Genomic DNA, 15,167 nt, shown 5'->3' with positions numbered 1-15,167 from the left:
ATACCACCTTTTGAAGGCATTTTAATGGAGAATAAACACCGTTTCCCAGCGATACACTGATCCCACTAAATGAATCAAGGTGAAGAGGTGCATCTGGTGGCGATCAGATGGCACTGCCGAACTGCTGTTTCATGATTCTCATTCGAAGAAACTGAGCCTGATGTCCCCATTAAGCTGGTTCTACATTAAATGTCTCCACTGAACTTCCAGATCGCTATCGGTATTTTAGGTTTACATGGCAAAAAAAAACGAAGCCTGACCACACTGATCTTTAAGGGGACGTATTCTCATCCCGAGTTACCCTTTCACTCTTAATGTACCTCATGGAATATTTTAAGATTCTCCTTTACCTTATTTGCAAAGAGTCTGTCATGTCCCCTTTCAGCTTTCCTGATTTCCTTGTGGTGTACTCCTGCATCCATAGGACTCCAAAATGCATTCATTATATCTCAGTTTCCCATACCAAGATATATTGTCCTGTCTCCCTCTTTGTTCTGAACACAGGCTGAATATCCTTGTCCAATCAGGGTCCCCAATCTTGCCCACGTTGCTCTTCACTCTGACAGGAATAAATTGACGCTGAACTCTCCCTTTGTCGCTTTTATAACCTCCCACTTTCTAGATGTCACTTTACTCGCCACAGTCACTATTGTTTGCCCTATCCTTCTATTCCTACCCTCATACTTGTGATGCACCAGGAGTAGTCCAGAGATTACAGTCCTTGAGGTATGTTTTCACCTTCAGCCTTATTCCCTATATTCACTCTGTTGGACGTCAAGGATCGTACTATCTTCTATCAATGTCATTAGTACCAAGGTGTACGACATCCTCAGCGGGTTAAAGAACACCAATGGAAGTAAATGGACAGTCACCCATCTCCTGCCAATGCCGAAGAGCTACGTTTAGAGTCCCAAAATAGTTTGCACCCAGGGTTGGATACGTTCGACAGTATATTCAATGCGTGACCTGTCTAAGGCCAATGTACAGTGCACCAATCTATTCACGAAGCTTTTCTTTTGGAAAAGAAGCCATCAGCCTGATCAAGCAAAGAAAATTATGGCGAAACTCTCTGAAGTTTAGAAGTCTTCCGAAATCCGCTCGCATAATAACCACAATCCCAATCAAAGCCGAGTCAAGTAAGACTCTCAACACACATCAAGTTCTTCTCAAACTAACTTCACTTCACAAACATTGTCCCTCCATGTACCCGTGTCTGCTGAACAATAGCGCGCCCTCTTCCCACTCTCAACGCTATCCTCTTCGCAGGAAAATCAAACTCCAGCAACACGTCTTGAAAATTGTGCATCACGTTCCTTGCCTCCTCTCAACCAATGCAAACTTCATACGAAGTACTCAAGCAGTGCTTTTGTAGAGCCATACGCAGACTGAGGAAGATGATGCCTATTGGTCAATATCTCTAACCTGGCTCTGCATTCAAGTCAACCTCAGCAATCGCCTCATGCTTGAATGTTTCCGAGACAAAGGGCACTCCAGAGCCAGGTTTATCGCAACTTCAGTCATTCAATTGCAATGAACGTGTATGTTGAGAGGATGAATTCCAAATCCTTGTTGGCTTTTGCCACTGAAACGTAAGGGACGATGGTCCTTACTTCAGACACCTGGAGAGAAATTTCCTGCCTCTGCTGAAAAGCACCACCCATTGTGGTCCTCCCCTCCTCTCAAACAAAAAATCAGAACCCATTAACACACCGTGAAAATTCTGGATCACTTTCCCTCTCATTGGAGCTAACCTCTGCCCGAAGGCAAAATTAGATGATGGAAGACCACAAGCAGTGGTTACGAGAGCCATGCGCAAACTGGGTAAGGGGAAGCTCCAAGGTCATCATGGGTAACAAGCTCTGTTGGGAGGTGTGAGCGTGTTGCGTCAGTTAGCGACGACAGAATGTGACGCGACAGGTGGTCATATCCTCCGCCAAATCCAAGAGCAAAACTGCTGAGGGTGGAAAAATAAGGAAAAAAAAGATTCATTCAAAGGTTAGTGATCAGAGTATGCAAATGCAAATTAAATCCGTTCGGGATCAAGGTTGCAGTCATACAGGAGGTTTAGTTTTTATCGTTATCCATTGCATGGATAAAGATGAACAGAAAATAATGTGACTGTGCAGGACACCGTAGCTGTAAGGAAAATCAATTCAGCCTTTGTTAACTGAGTAGTGCCAGAATAATAGCATTTCTTGTCTCTGAAGAAATATTTGTCTTGGGAGTTACATGAAGCAAAATAATTAATCCGCCCAGAAAACTGATCGTATAGAAAGACCAAGGAGTGAACTTCCCCTGAGAGGAGCTTCAGAACTCGGTTTGAAATTAAAATTCAGAACGTCAATGGTATATGCGTCCCTCTCAAAATGATATTTCGAAAGGGCAGAAAAAGTGAAAAGGCATATAATTGTAAAAGTCTCTAAATGGGCAAAAACAAAATCTCATGCATTAAATACAGAGGTACCTGTAATGAGGAATTAATAAAGGTGAGATAATGAATATGCATTTTGGAAATGTTTTCACAACATAACCAACCAGATGAGTAGTCAGTGAATGCGGAATTCTAGTAACGCAGCTGATACGAATCATTAAAGGAATTAGAGAAACTAAGAGACAACACCTCCACTTGGATGGTTAATTCCCTACCCTGCCACAAAACGCCAATCAAAAGAAAAGTAGCAAATATAACACTTCTACTCAACCAATGAGCGACCGAGACTATATGGAACTATAAGGCAATTCACCTTTTATCAGCTGTTGGGAAATTGCTGGAATATCCTACTAATGACATGATCAGAGGTTGCTCAGAAAATCGTGGCATATTCACACTGAATCGAGAAGGGTGTTCTGTTGCGACTGATAATTATGTGTAGATATTCTTGCCTTCCAATCAGTGCACAGATGATTATTAGAAACAATTTCTGAGAGAAGGGCAATGGTAGATGAAAGGTCATTCTGTTAGTCTGCTCCATATTTACAGGACCTTTAAAAGAAAGAGAGGAGAGTTCTGTGCAAAAAGAAAAATAAATCATATCCTGAGAGAGAAGATGGGAATTTGGGGATGTTATAACAGGGTATGGGGATGGCCATTTAGGGATGAGATGAGGAGGGATCTATTCGATGACAAGGTTGTAAGTCACAGGGAATCTCTTTACCAAGTAACTGTGAATACGCAGATAATGGAGGAGTTCACATCTGATCGTCGGATACGGATGAAAATTTGACAGTCGGGGAATTAACAGACATGGTGAGCACTGGGAGGACTCACGTCATTTCCTCTCTGCTCCCGCAAAAAATGTAATACCACCACGGCATAACAAAAACAGAAATTGTTAAAAAAATTCGGTGAAATAAAGTCCAGCTAAAGGGTACTTGGAATTGTTCATTTGAACTGAAAGGCTGATTTGAGGCGTTCAAAGTCAAGAAGGTTTGAAATTGAATAAACTAGTCCTGGTGACAGAATTCTCAGTAGTTAAGTGCATCAGTCTTACAGGAATTGTCAAAATAACCAATGATCACATGGAGAAAATATATTTTTTTGCGGCGACTTATTCGAATCTGCAGGGCACTGCTCGGAATTTGGTGGGCGAGGATTTAAGGGTGGGTTTGGCACGTGAATTGAAAATAATTACCATCCAATCAGTATGGAGATGAGAATAAATGACGAGCTCCTTCTGACAGTTGACAGGGATTAACTCTCTCCTCACTATCTCTGTCTCTCTCTGTCTCCATCCTCTCTCTCTCAATGTCCCTCTGCCTCTGCCCTTCTCTTATCCCTGTCCTCTCTCCTGTGTCTTTATGTACGTGTATTTTAAGCTGCCCTGCACTTACCATATTTTTCTTGAGGGCAACATCCTGTTTGGTAGAAGGTTTTATTTGTTGCTCAATGGTGTGTGATACCGCTGTAAGACAACTCTTCACCAACAACTATATCTTTATTTAAAGCGGACAATTGGAAGAAATAAAGTGTAAGGTTTATAAATGACTGAAAAAACACATCCATCATTGTTCAGTGTGAATATGATGGTCTTGCAGATAAAGGGATGGAAATGTAGTGCTTAGCGCTGGGAATGTGAAGTGCAGAATCCTAGGTTTTTCTGCTGGAAATTAAAGGAGATTATGGGCAAATTTTCAGGTCAGGACATTTCTTAACCTCGTTATTAATGTAACAGTGCACGTTCTGCAACTCCATTTCAATTACAAGCAATTAAGTAATTAAGAAACACTTTAAATCTCGGTAGGTGTTAGGGCAATGACGCTGATGGGAATTCTGACGAAAAATCATCAACCTGAAACATCAACTCATGTTCTCGCTGCACAGACGCTGCGCGTGTGTCCAAATAGTTACAGAATTTTCATTTAATACTTGGGATTCCACTTGGTAATAATACACGGTTCACACGGATATTAGGCTGGATCGAACGCAGTCCCTATTGACAGGGGCACTGTCGGAGCAGTGTTGCACACGGACTGACATCAACAACTGCCTTTGCTGCATTCCTCCGGTTCTGGAGAGCGCATTGTACAGTTGGTTCGAGGGGCAGAGGCTCACCACTGCTGTACGTTGTGATTCGTGATCGAAGCTGAGAGAAAAACCAGCATCGGGAGCTCAGAACTAGGGGGAAAGAATAGCATTTTTTAGTGATCATCGATTGAGTCAAAAAATAAAACAAAGGGAAACAGCATTGCAGTTGTGGTCCGTTCGTTCATTTTATTCAAGGGCTATAAAGAATACCTGGGTTATAACAGCAATATCCGTGTCACTGGTGAACGTTATTGAATGCACAAAAGCAGGATTAATTCACCTTGATGCTTCAATCAACAGCTACAAACTTTCAGCAGAACTGCATTGAAAGACAAAACGTCATAATATTCAAATTGTACACTTCATATTGCATTTCTTTATTAAAGCTTGGACATCCAGTACATTTCTACCTTGTTGCTACATGGAAAAACTGAATAGTGATCATAAAACTTTCTCAGCTCAGCTCACAACCTTCCGAGATCACATACATCTGGATCTCTCGATGTTTGCCTTGAATGGGTTCGCCTGACTCTCGGTGCTTAACCACACAGGAGTAAAGTTCGTGTGTTTTCCAGTCCAGGGCTGGGAGAGTCCAGGTAGCTGCTCGTACTGAAGGTGTTGTCCGTTTTCCTGCTGGAGCGGGCTGGTCCTCAACGCCATTGCTTCTCGCACTGCCGTCCCACGGTCCACTCAATATTCACAGCGCCCGGATTAAACCCATTCACCAAACACACCAGTGTGGCGGTGCCTTTTGCCGTAACTTCATCCGCTGAAAGGCGGCAGAACGGTCACGACAGGTGCCTGTGGACCTGTTTAAAAGAAAGTCACGGTTAAATCAGAGGAATTTCTGTCGCTGAGATAACACATTTGTTGAAAATGTAATTAGTATCGCACTGATCTAGTCAGATTAACAATAATTTGTTATTTTCCTATCAAGCAATTTCAATCACTACATCCACAGAGTTTAAAAAATGAAATCCAGATGAATAGCCGGCTGAATAATCTCTCTGAATGTCAGTGAGATAGATCCTAACTGCGCAGTTGTTAAAATATGTTCACCCACTTCTACTTCCGTTGCCTTTTGTTCAAATAAAAATCAGCAGATATAAACGATTCACGGTCGCGAATTTTTATAAAGTGATTGAAACTGATTTTGCTCTGTGCGCACTCTTCACGAAACATCGACGTTATTTAAGTACCGCGGGAATATAAGGATATGTGTCTGCTGGACGCCAGAGTGCGGATTCTCAGATGTCCCTCTGAGGCAAGGATGAATGTAAAGCTTAATTTATATTTGAAATGTTTATCTGCCTCCTGGAAATGCTGCACTGCGCATTAAAAAAGTAACTAATTTCTGGCGTAAAACTGCGAAACCTGCTCTTTTATTATCTAGGGAGAAAAGTTGTCACTGTTAAACATATAAACTGGAAACCCGAGGATGTTAAACTTCACCGGTGCTGAAAGCCGGTAATTCAAGCAACTTTCTTTCAAATCTGGACATTATAATCATTTTTGAATATGTCGCAGCAGCCATGGAAACTTCCGCAGCATATTTCACAAACTACATTCCTTGTAGACAGAGTTCAGGAGCTTTAATTATGCATCATTCCTCAACTGCATTATTACTTCAAAATTGCTAAGAATTTCCATTATACGCATAGGGAATGAAATTAAATACTGGAGAGTTTCATCACAATCTTGAGTGCAGTATACTTCATCAAATGCGTGCGAAATAATTCAGTGAATATGTGAAGAGCAAACACCATTAAACATGGAATAAAAGCCGTGGGATTTCAATTCTGACATTGAATCTTTAATGTTAGAACGGCTCAGACCTTGTTCCCGGACCAAGACTGCTGCGAAATGGCTTTGAGGTAGTAATATGGTTCTGGTGTGCTGAAGCAATGCTGCGGAATCTTTCAGTGGTTCGTGGAATGTATTAAGCAGTTCAAATTGAATTTGAAACCGTTTGTTTCAATATCAAAGACAAATTGCTTCGTCGTATCACGGCACCGCAGAGAAGGAAACAATGGGTAAAAAGGTGTTCGGATGCGGCTGTAGTCCGAAGTGGGTTCGCTCATTCGTTTAGATTCACTAAACGCCGTTTGTTTTATTGTGAACATGACTGCTGTGCTGTAAAATCTCAGCAGAAAGCATTAGCTCCCAATTCCATTTATTTCACTGAACTATGACCAAGTGAGCTAGGATCGTGTGCAGGAGCACATGATTTGGCATCTAACTACATTTACAATTGCGAAATAAAATATGATTTGGCTAGATGTTAATTAAACAATTATTTTCGTTAAATTAAAAAGAATCGACAGCAGCGTTATGTTTACATTGTGGTGTAAGTGAGGGATAATTTATGTTAATTTAAGTTGATAATAACTCGTATTTGTAATGTACTGTTCTGCTTTGAAATAACTAATTATAATGACATTCATATCCCGTGAATGGATCCTAATGGCAACAAAATTCAACTTGAACTTGTACTTGATTTAGGATTAAGATATTTTACTTACTTCCAATACCCAGCCTCGTTCCTTGGCCGAAGTATACACCGCTTGCCCACACAGCACAGTAATAGTCCGCAGCGTCCTCCGATTGAACGTTAGGTATTGTGAATGTCGAGGTCATGCCTGACACTGACAGGGAGAAAACGGTCTGGGATTCCCGGACCTTTGTAAACGGTGCTGGAGTAATAATATAGTAGAAGCCGGGGAGTGTTTCCAGGAATCTGTTGGTACCAGGACACGTAGCTGATACCTGAACTGGAGCCAGACAGGGTACAGGTCAATTGTACGTTCTGTCCTGGGGAGACGGACTTCGAAGGCGGCTGATTTACTCTAATTTCCGCGTTTAAAACCTGAAAAAGACCAATATGAGAAACGAATGAAGAGGACATTGAGATCGTTGAAGTGGCGGAGAAAAGCTCCATTCAATGGTGCTCGGCTGTAATTCTAATACGCAGGAAAGTAAAATACTCACAAAGTGCGCAAAACACCAATGTGCCGACGACACGGATCCAGTAAGACATTTTAAATAACTGGTAAAAACCAGAACCTGCACGTCGAGAGTTTCCAGATGAAGTGGCGTCTAAACTTTGTCACTGGCTCCCTTTATGAATCGTGTAGCGAGGTATCACCGCCTGTTCCTCATCTATGCAAATCAGTGAAAGCAGATACTCATCGAAGCCAATCAGAAGTTGCCAGATTGTTCCTGTATCAAAATGTACCGCTACTGTGAAGCATAAGGATCTTATTTTGGATCTTTGTATTTTTAATTAGATTTGTGTTTTCCTTAAAAATTTAGGGAAATAACAATCATTGTTTCCGTACCCGTCCATTTAAAGCGTCTATCGTCTTTTGTATGGCATGGCAATACATATGCATGAAAGAGATTTTCTATGAGTTTCGAATATTAAATTTGGTAACTGTTTAGTGTCTATTGAAAAACCGTGAAGAATATTCTATCTGGACGCACCACCTAAACAATTCTTCCGTGAACTTTACATGAAAGGAGTCACCGTCCACTGCGCTCTTTTATTTCAGTATCACCTTTAATCTGGATATATTTTCCCTGTTCGAATTCAGAAATCCCACAGACCACCGTTGTAGATGTGTATCATGGACCTCAGAAACGATTAGAGGGGATAAACTATCACTTCAAATGACATAGTATTTGCCGGTTCGGAAGATAATGTTGAGTAGCTTGTGTATATCTCGCTTGGCAGAGTTGTCCAATATTAGTGTACAACATGAACGTGCAGCAGCCCTTTGCCCAAAGAACTAAAGCAGCATTCGGACTTGGAAAACAGTGTCACTGTATTTGACTTCAATCAAGTTGAAAATGGGGAGATGTTTTTAATATCAGTGGATAATTGGCACCCAATTGCTGTTGGGACAATCCTGTTAATACGATTTACGGGAAATTTTAGCTAAAAGATTGACAGATTCGGTAGTTTTAAATCGTCGTCAGAAGGGATTTGTCACGGCCAGCCCGGGAAAGCAGTGAAAACATCGCTGTGTTCGGTAATTTAATGAAATGGGCAAATTACTATTGGGTCAATCCTGTTAAGACTATTTACTAATATTCGAGGTAAAGGACTAACAGATTCGGAAGTTTGAAATCGTCAGGTACCCTTGCCTGTAATTAGAAAATAAAATGATTTTTAAAAATCATGTGACTGGGTGATTGATCTGAGTTTCTAGTTTGCTTTGATCGATTTCGATGAGATTATTGATAAATACCAAAGGCTGGTCTGTCTCAACACAATCTGTAGTATTGACGAGGGACGAAAGCAGTGCTATTGTACTTGACTTCAATGACGTTGAAAATGGGGTGATACGTATAATAATAGCAGATAATTGGCGCCCAATTACGATGAAGTCGATCCTCTTAAATCATTTACTAAAATTCCAGCTTAAATATTAACAGATACAGTAGTTTTAAATCGTCGTCAGAAGAAATTTGTCACCACCAACCCCGGTGGCCTTGATAAATCATGCGTTTAATTGATGTACAATTTATTTACATTTCATATAATTTTATATATTTATAATCGCCGATGGCGTGCATCATCATGAAAGACCAGCGTTTGTAAAATCACCCTCCGATCGATGACGGTAAGTGCTGCGTCTTGCTTGCGCATCTCCATCAGATTTCCGGCGAATTTCTCCTTCCATTTTACAAACCATTAAAGTTGCAAAGGTTGCATTTGGAAAATGCTTAGGATTCTTGTTTATCGAAGCAATATCCTGCTGTCGGGACTGAGAATTTGTGAGTGCGCGCGAGAGGCATTTCTACCGTCCAGATATAACAGGTGGAGATCGCAGGGTGAAATGGCGCTGCTTATGTAACAAGAGCAACGGGCAAGTTTGCAGCACATGGTTTATTCCAGCCCAGACATTGATAGCAATTGGAGGAAATAATTTCTAAAGTGGAAATCATGAACAGTGGAAATTATATCGAAATGGTCAAACCGGAAAAAGAATTAAAATAATTTAAATTGATTGGAAAGTTGAGACTACAGATGTTTTATCCATTTTGCGAGAAGCGACTGAGATGTAGACAAGAATAATCTATTTAAGAAAGTGTCACAAACATTCGAAATGCCTTCTGTTCCATGTAATGTGATGTAGATCAAACGGTGAAGATCGAAATGAAGTTGTGAAACCACAGTAGTTAGTAAGTAAAGAATGCAACTGATTGTGAAGACAAATGTCATTTATTTCAGTAATGTGGAATGTATGATATGATAAATGAATACCTCCCATTTGCCTTCTGTGAAGGTGGGTTTACTTCCACTCAAAGTGGAAAATATTTCTGATACAAATCAATGTATATTTTGAGTAAAGCAAGAAAGAAGATAGTACTGGCCCTCATCACCAACCTCCAGAGCTCCGATGACATTGTATTGCGACGGATGGTAGGAAGTTCCCAAGTATTACATCCTATTCAACTAAAGTTAATAAGAATAACGGTATTAATGCAGTATGGTAAGGCAGGCAAAGAAGAGATGGGAGCGAGTGTTGAGTGTGGTTTTATGGCACAAATGGGGATTAAATAAAATCTTCAAGAATGAAACTTCATAATTGACAACTAATATGCACGTGTTCACCAGAAATTGTCTTTGAATTAGGTTTATTTAGCAGTCAGCGTGATTAGTCACCCATCCATCAGTCTGAGCATTCATACTTTTCACCACGGATGCACCGCGACTACAATGTGTACCATCGACCAAATGCACTGAATTTGCTCCCAGAGCCTTCTCTGAACGAAGGCACGCCACCATGACGGACAAAGGCACCATCACAGACAGGATCCTACAATTTAGACACTATCCGGCCTTGTAAATATCCCACCGCTGTTTCACTGCTGCTCGGTCTAATCCCTGAAATGTTCAATTATGAGAGAATATTCGGATCCGAATGATTACAGTTGTTCAAAGAGCAATTATAAAGGACAAGAAACACCGCTTTCCCAGCGATTCACTCATCCCACAAATGAATAAAAGTGCAGAAGTGCACATGATGAAGTGAGGGCGAGCAGGAGGTACTGCTGAGCTCGTGTTTCGTCTTTCGCATTCGAGAATTCATGGTGTCCCCATAAAACAGCGTTGGCTCCACTGAACTTCCAGGCCTCTATCAGTGTTTAAACTCTTCCTGGCACAAATACAAAGCCTCCAAGTGGCCTGTTGTTTGGACGCGTAGGGAGAACAAGGAACAAGGGGACATTTAGACAGACTGACTGACTGGGCAGATTCGTCGTAATTAAATTTTAATGTGTAAGATTTTGAAGTGACTTGTCTCTGCCAGGGACCCACGAGTTTTTCCTTGTTTTCCACAACGTTCCAGGATACAGGCGGTGAGGGCTCGGGGATTTTTCCAGCTTTCTGCGTCAGAAGACCACCAACAGCTCCTCCTTCGTAACGTTAGAATGTTCCAGGACATCGCTGCTTTTCTCTGATCTAACTAACTTCCACGACTTTCTCCACAGCTCACATGGATTCTAGGGTCCAGTGTATCGTAGCTAGTCTTTGTGCCACAGATCTTGCTGTTTCAGGTGTCCTCCACTGAAAGACAACCCCCCAACAATATCCAAAAAATATACTTGTTACTGAGGAAAATGGTGACAGGGGAATGCGGCAACCCCTGTTCATCCCCTCTACCTTTCCTTGTGGCCACATATCTGATGCCGGTTGTTTCGGTTTGACCAACTTACTAAGACTCCTGTTAATGAATCACTTCGCTCCCGAGTGCGTCCAACTCCAGCTGAAGCTGCTCGAGCTGCAGGTGAACACGTTTCCTGCAGGTATAGTCACCAAAGACACAAGAAGTCTCCCTGACCTCCCACGTTCTTCAAGACGAGCGTGTGTCATCTTGAAAAAAAAAACACTCTGAACTACTCAGTCTGCAGAGGAAAGGAAAGACCTCAACATGACTTACCATACCACTATTCAGACTGTGCGCCGAAGTTTCTCGAGACAAAGCCTGCTGGATTAGGCATCATTAGTGGGATCTCCACACGTGGTAACCTTTGCAATTAGTTGATCCCGGAGAGCTTCATTTACAGGCTCATCGGTTTGAAGTGCCATCTGTTTTTATCATGAATTGTGTGACCCATGTTGGGATATGGAATGGTGATAACATGGAGAGTACTTTAGGGTCATCACTGAGCCGTGGTATTATTACTTGGTCGCTTTTTGTACTGGCCAATAGTTATACATGAAACAAAACCACTAAGGCACATATTGCCACGACGTTCTCTCTGTAGAGAACTAGGAATTGCATACATGTGCCGCCAGTTTTGTTCAATATCAATATTTTTATGGGAGAGCTTTTCAAACTATCGAAAATCATGCACTGCTCTGTGGAAATCCACTTTATTTTATTTGAACTCTGTCTTTCAGCATAAATAGAAGATTATTTTAACCCTGAGACTAATATGATGGAAATAATGTTTAACACCACGAGGCACCAGTTGTGGTCAGTTCATTCCAAGAATATAGGAAAATAGTAGGCCACTCTGCCGCTCAACCTTGCTCCCTCCCATGCAATATTTTCATGGCTGATTTATGTTGGCGTTAACTCCATTTCGGTGCAAGATCTCTGTAACCGTTAATTCCAAGATTTTGCAAATGTTTATCCATATCCTCCTGAAATAATGAGCTTTCCTTGCGAACCTCTAGGACTTAGAATTGCAGAGATTCACTGTTGTATGAGAGAAGATATTTGCTACGCTCCTCAGTTTTAAATGACCAGCCCTTCTTTTGCAATATGCTTTCTTGTTCGTGACTCTCCCATCACTGGAAACAGCTCAACATCTACCCTGTTCAACCCGCTTGGGATCTTATGTGTTTGAATAAGGTTATACTCAGTCTTCTGTACTCCAAAGAATACAAACAATATTAATTATCCTCTCTTGACAGCAAAACCCTCTCATCTCTGGAGTTAGCTTGGCGAATCTGTTTGGACAACCTGCATTGCTATTATATCCTTTCTTTTAGGTATGGAGATTAAAACAGTGCACAAAATTCCATGTGTGGCATCAGCTTGATGCAGGGTTTCGATCTGAAATGTCGATCGTTCCTTTCCCTCCTTAGATGTTCTCAACCCATTGAATTATTCCAGACCTTTGTTTTTGCTTTGTTCCAGGTTTCGGCATCTGCCGTCTGTTTTGTATCCATGACATTTTGGCTATTTTTCAATCTTCTTGTGCACTTCATGAATTTAGCATGAACATAGAACGTAGAACATAGAAGAGTAAAATACAATACAGGCCATTCGGACCAAAATGTGGTGACGACTTTTAAACCTCACCTAAGACAACCTAACCCCTTCCTCCCACATCTCCCTCTAATTTAAATTCTTCCGTATGCTTACCTAGTAATATTTTGAATTTGATCAACGTACCTGCCTCCACCACCGCCCCAAACACTCTCTGGGTAAAAGATCTTCCTCTGATATCTCCCTTGAATTTCGCACCAATTACTTTAAAGTCATGCCCTCGTGTATTGAGCTTTGTGCCCTGGCAAGGAGGAGCTGGCTGTCCACTCTATCTATTCCACTTAATATTTTGTACACCTCTGTCATGACTCCTCTCATCCTCCTTCTCTCTAAAGGGTAAAGCCCTCGCTCCCTTCGTCTCTGCTCATCATGCATGCACTATAAACCAGGCATCATACTGGTAAATCTCCTCTGCACCTTTTCCAATGCTTCCACATACTTCCTATAATGAGGCGACCAGAACTGGACACAGTACTCTATGTGTGGTCTAACCAGAGTTTTATAGAGCTGCATCATTACCTCACGGCTCTTAAACTCGATCCCTCGGCTTATGAAACCTAACACCCCATAAGCTTTCTTAAATAACCTATCCACCTGTGAGGCAACTTTCAGGGATCTGTGGATATGGACACCCAGGTCCCTCTGCTCCTTCACACTACGAAGAATCCTGCCACTTACTTTGTACTCTACCTTGTTTATCCTTCCAAAGTGTACAACCTCACACTTCTCCGGATTGAACTCCATCTGCCACTTCTCAGCCCAGCTCTGCAACCTATCAATGTCCCTCTGCAATCTTCGACAATCCACTACACTATCCACACCACCACCAACCTTTGTGTCGTCTGCATAGTTGCCAACCAACCCTTCTACCCCCTCATCCAAGTCATTAATAGAAACCACGAAATGAACAGGTCCCAGGACCCATCCTTGTGGGACTCCGCTAGTCACTGCCCTCCAATCTGAATGCACTCACTCCACCACACTACTCTGCTTTCCACAAGCAAGCCAAGTTGAATCCACATGACCAAGCTTCCCTGGATCCCATGCCCTCTGACCTTCTGAAGAAGCCTACCATATGGGAGTTTGTCAAATGTCTTACTAAGATCCACGTAGACCACATCTACTGCACTCCTCTCATCAAGATGTCTGCACACCTCCTCAAAGAATGCTTTCAGGCTTGTGAGACATGATCTGTCCTTCACAAAGCCATGCAGGCTGTCCTTGATCAGACCATGGTTATCTAAATGCCCATAGATCCTATATCTAAGAATCCTTTCGAACCGCTTGCCCACCACAGACGTAAGGCTAACTGGTCTATAATACACTAGACGATCCCTATTACCTTCTTGCCACCCTCCAATCCTCCCGTACCATTCCCGTGTTCAACGAGGACAAAGATCCTAGCCAAAGGCTCATAAATCTCCTCCCTCGTCTCGCGAAGCAGACTGGGGAATATTCCGACAAGCCCCGGGGAGTTATCTGTCCAAACATTTTCTAACAGTTCCAACACATCCTCTCTCTTGATATCAACATGCTCTAGAACATGAACCACGCCAACACTATCCTCAGCGTCATGAAGGCCCCTCTCCTTGGTGAATACTGAAGAGAAGTATTCATTGAGGACCTCACCCTCCAGGCACATCTTCCTACCTTTATCCCAAATCTGTCCTACGTTTACTCCGGTCATCCTTCTGCTCTTCACATAAGTGAAAATGCCTTGGGGTTTTCCTTAACCATACTCGCCAAGGCCTTTTCTTGTCCCCTTCTTGCTCTACTCAGCCCCTTCTTAAGTTCCTTCCCTGCTAACCGATACTCTTGACAGACCTATCTGATCCTTGCTGCTTAAACCTTATGTATGCTGCCTTCTTCCTGCTGACTGGATGTTCCAGTTCTCTTGTCAACTATGGTTCCTTCACCCTGCCATTATTTCTCTGCCTCACCGAGACAAATGTATCTCTAACATCCTGCAAGAGATTCCTGAAGAACGATCACATCTTCATAGTACATTTCCTCTCAAAATTGTCATCGCAATTCACACCCGCAAGCTCTAGCCTTATAGTTTCATAATTAGACTTTCCATAATTAAATATTTTCCTGTCCTCTTTGCTCCTATCCTTGTCCATGACAATGCTAAGTGTCAGGGAGCGGTGGTCACATATTATTGGCATTTTAACTGTATCTTGAAAAGTGACGTGATCAACACCTTACGTAGGGCATGGCAGAGGAAATGGAACAATTTTCAAGTATTATTTGCCAACCCCTCACTTCAAGTGACTCAGATTTTTCGAATTGCGATGCCTTATTTATACACCTATATTATTCATTCACCTATATAAATAGCTCATTATTTCTCA

General features: G+C 41.9%; 2 protein-coding genes across 2 annotated transcripts in view; both read right to left on the bottom strand.

The window, feature by feature from the left end:
* The window catches only part of LOC127579174 (immunoglobulin lambda-1 light chain-like), a 69,800-nt gene that overhangs the window by 25,318 nt on the left and 29,315 nt on the right, over positions 1–15,167 (bottom strand).
* Positions 4,686–15,167, bottom strand: part of LOC127579172 (immunoglobulin lambda-1 light chain-like) — a 63,351-nt gene continuing 52,869 nt past the window's right edge. Inside the window, exon 4 of the mRNA XM_052031780.1 lies at positions 4,686–5,118. Within this exon, the coding sequence (XP_051887740.1) occupies positions 4,980–5,118 (139 nt within the window). The 3' untranslated portion in view covers positions 4,686–4,979. The remainder of the gene's footprint in view (positions 5,119–15,167) is intronic.

The sequence above is a fragment of the Pristis pectinata genome, chromosome 17 (assembly GCF_009764475.1).
Source record: "Pristis pectinata isolate sPriPec2 chromosome 17, sPriPec2.1.pri, whole genome shotgun sequence".
Classification (NCBI taxonomy): domain Eukaryota; kingdom Metazoa; phylum Chordata; class Chondrichthyes; order Rhinopristiformes; family Pristidae; genus Pristis; species Pristis pectinata.
The sequence above is the reverse complement of the archived record's forward strand: the minus strand, read 5'-3'. Positions and strand labels throughout refer to the sequence as shown.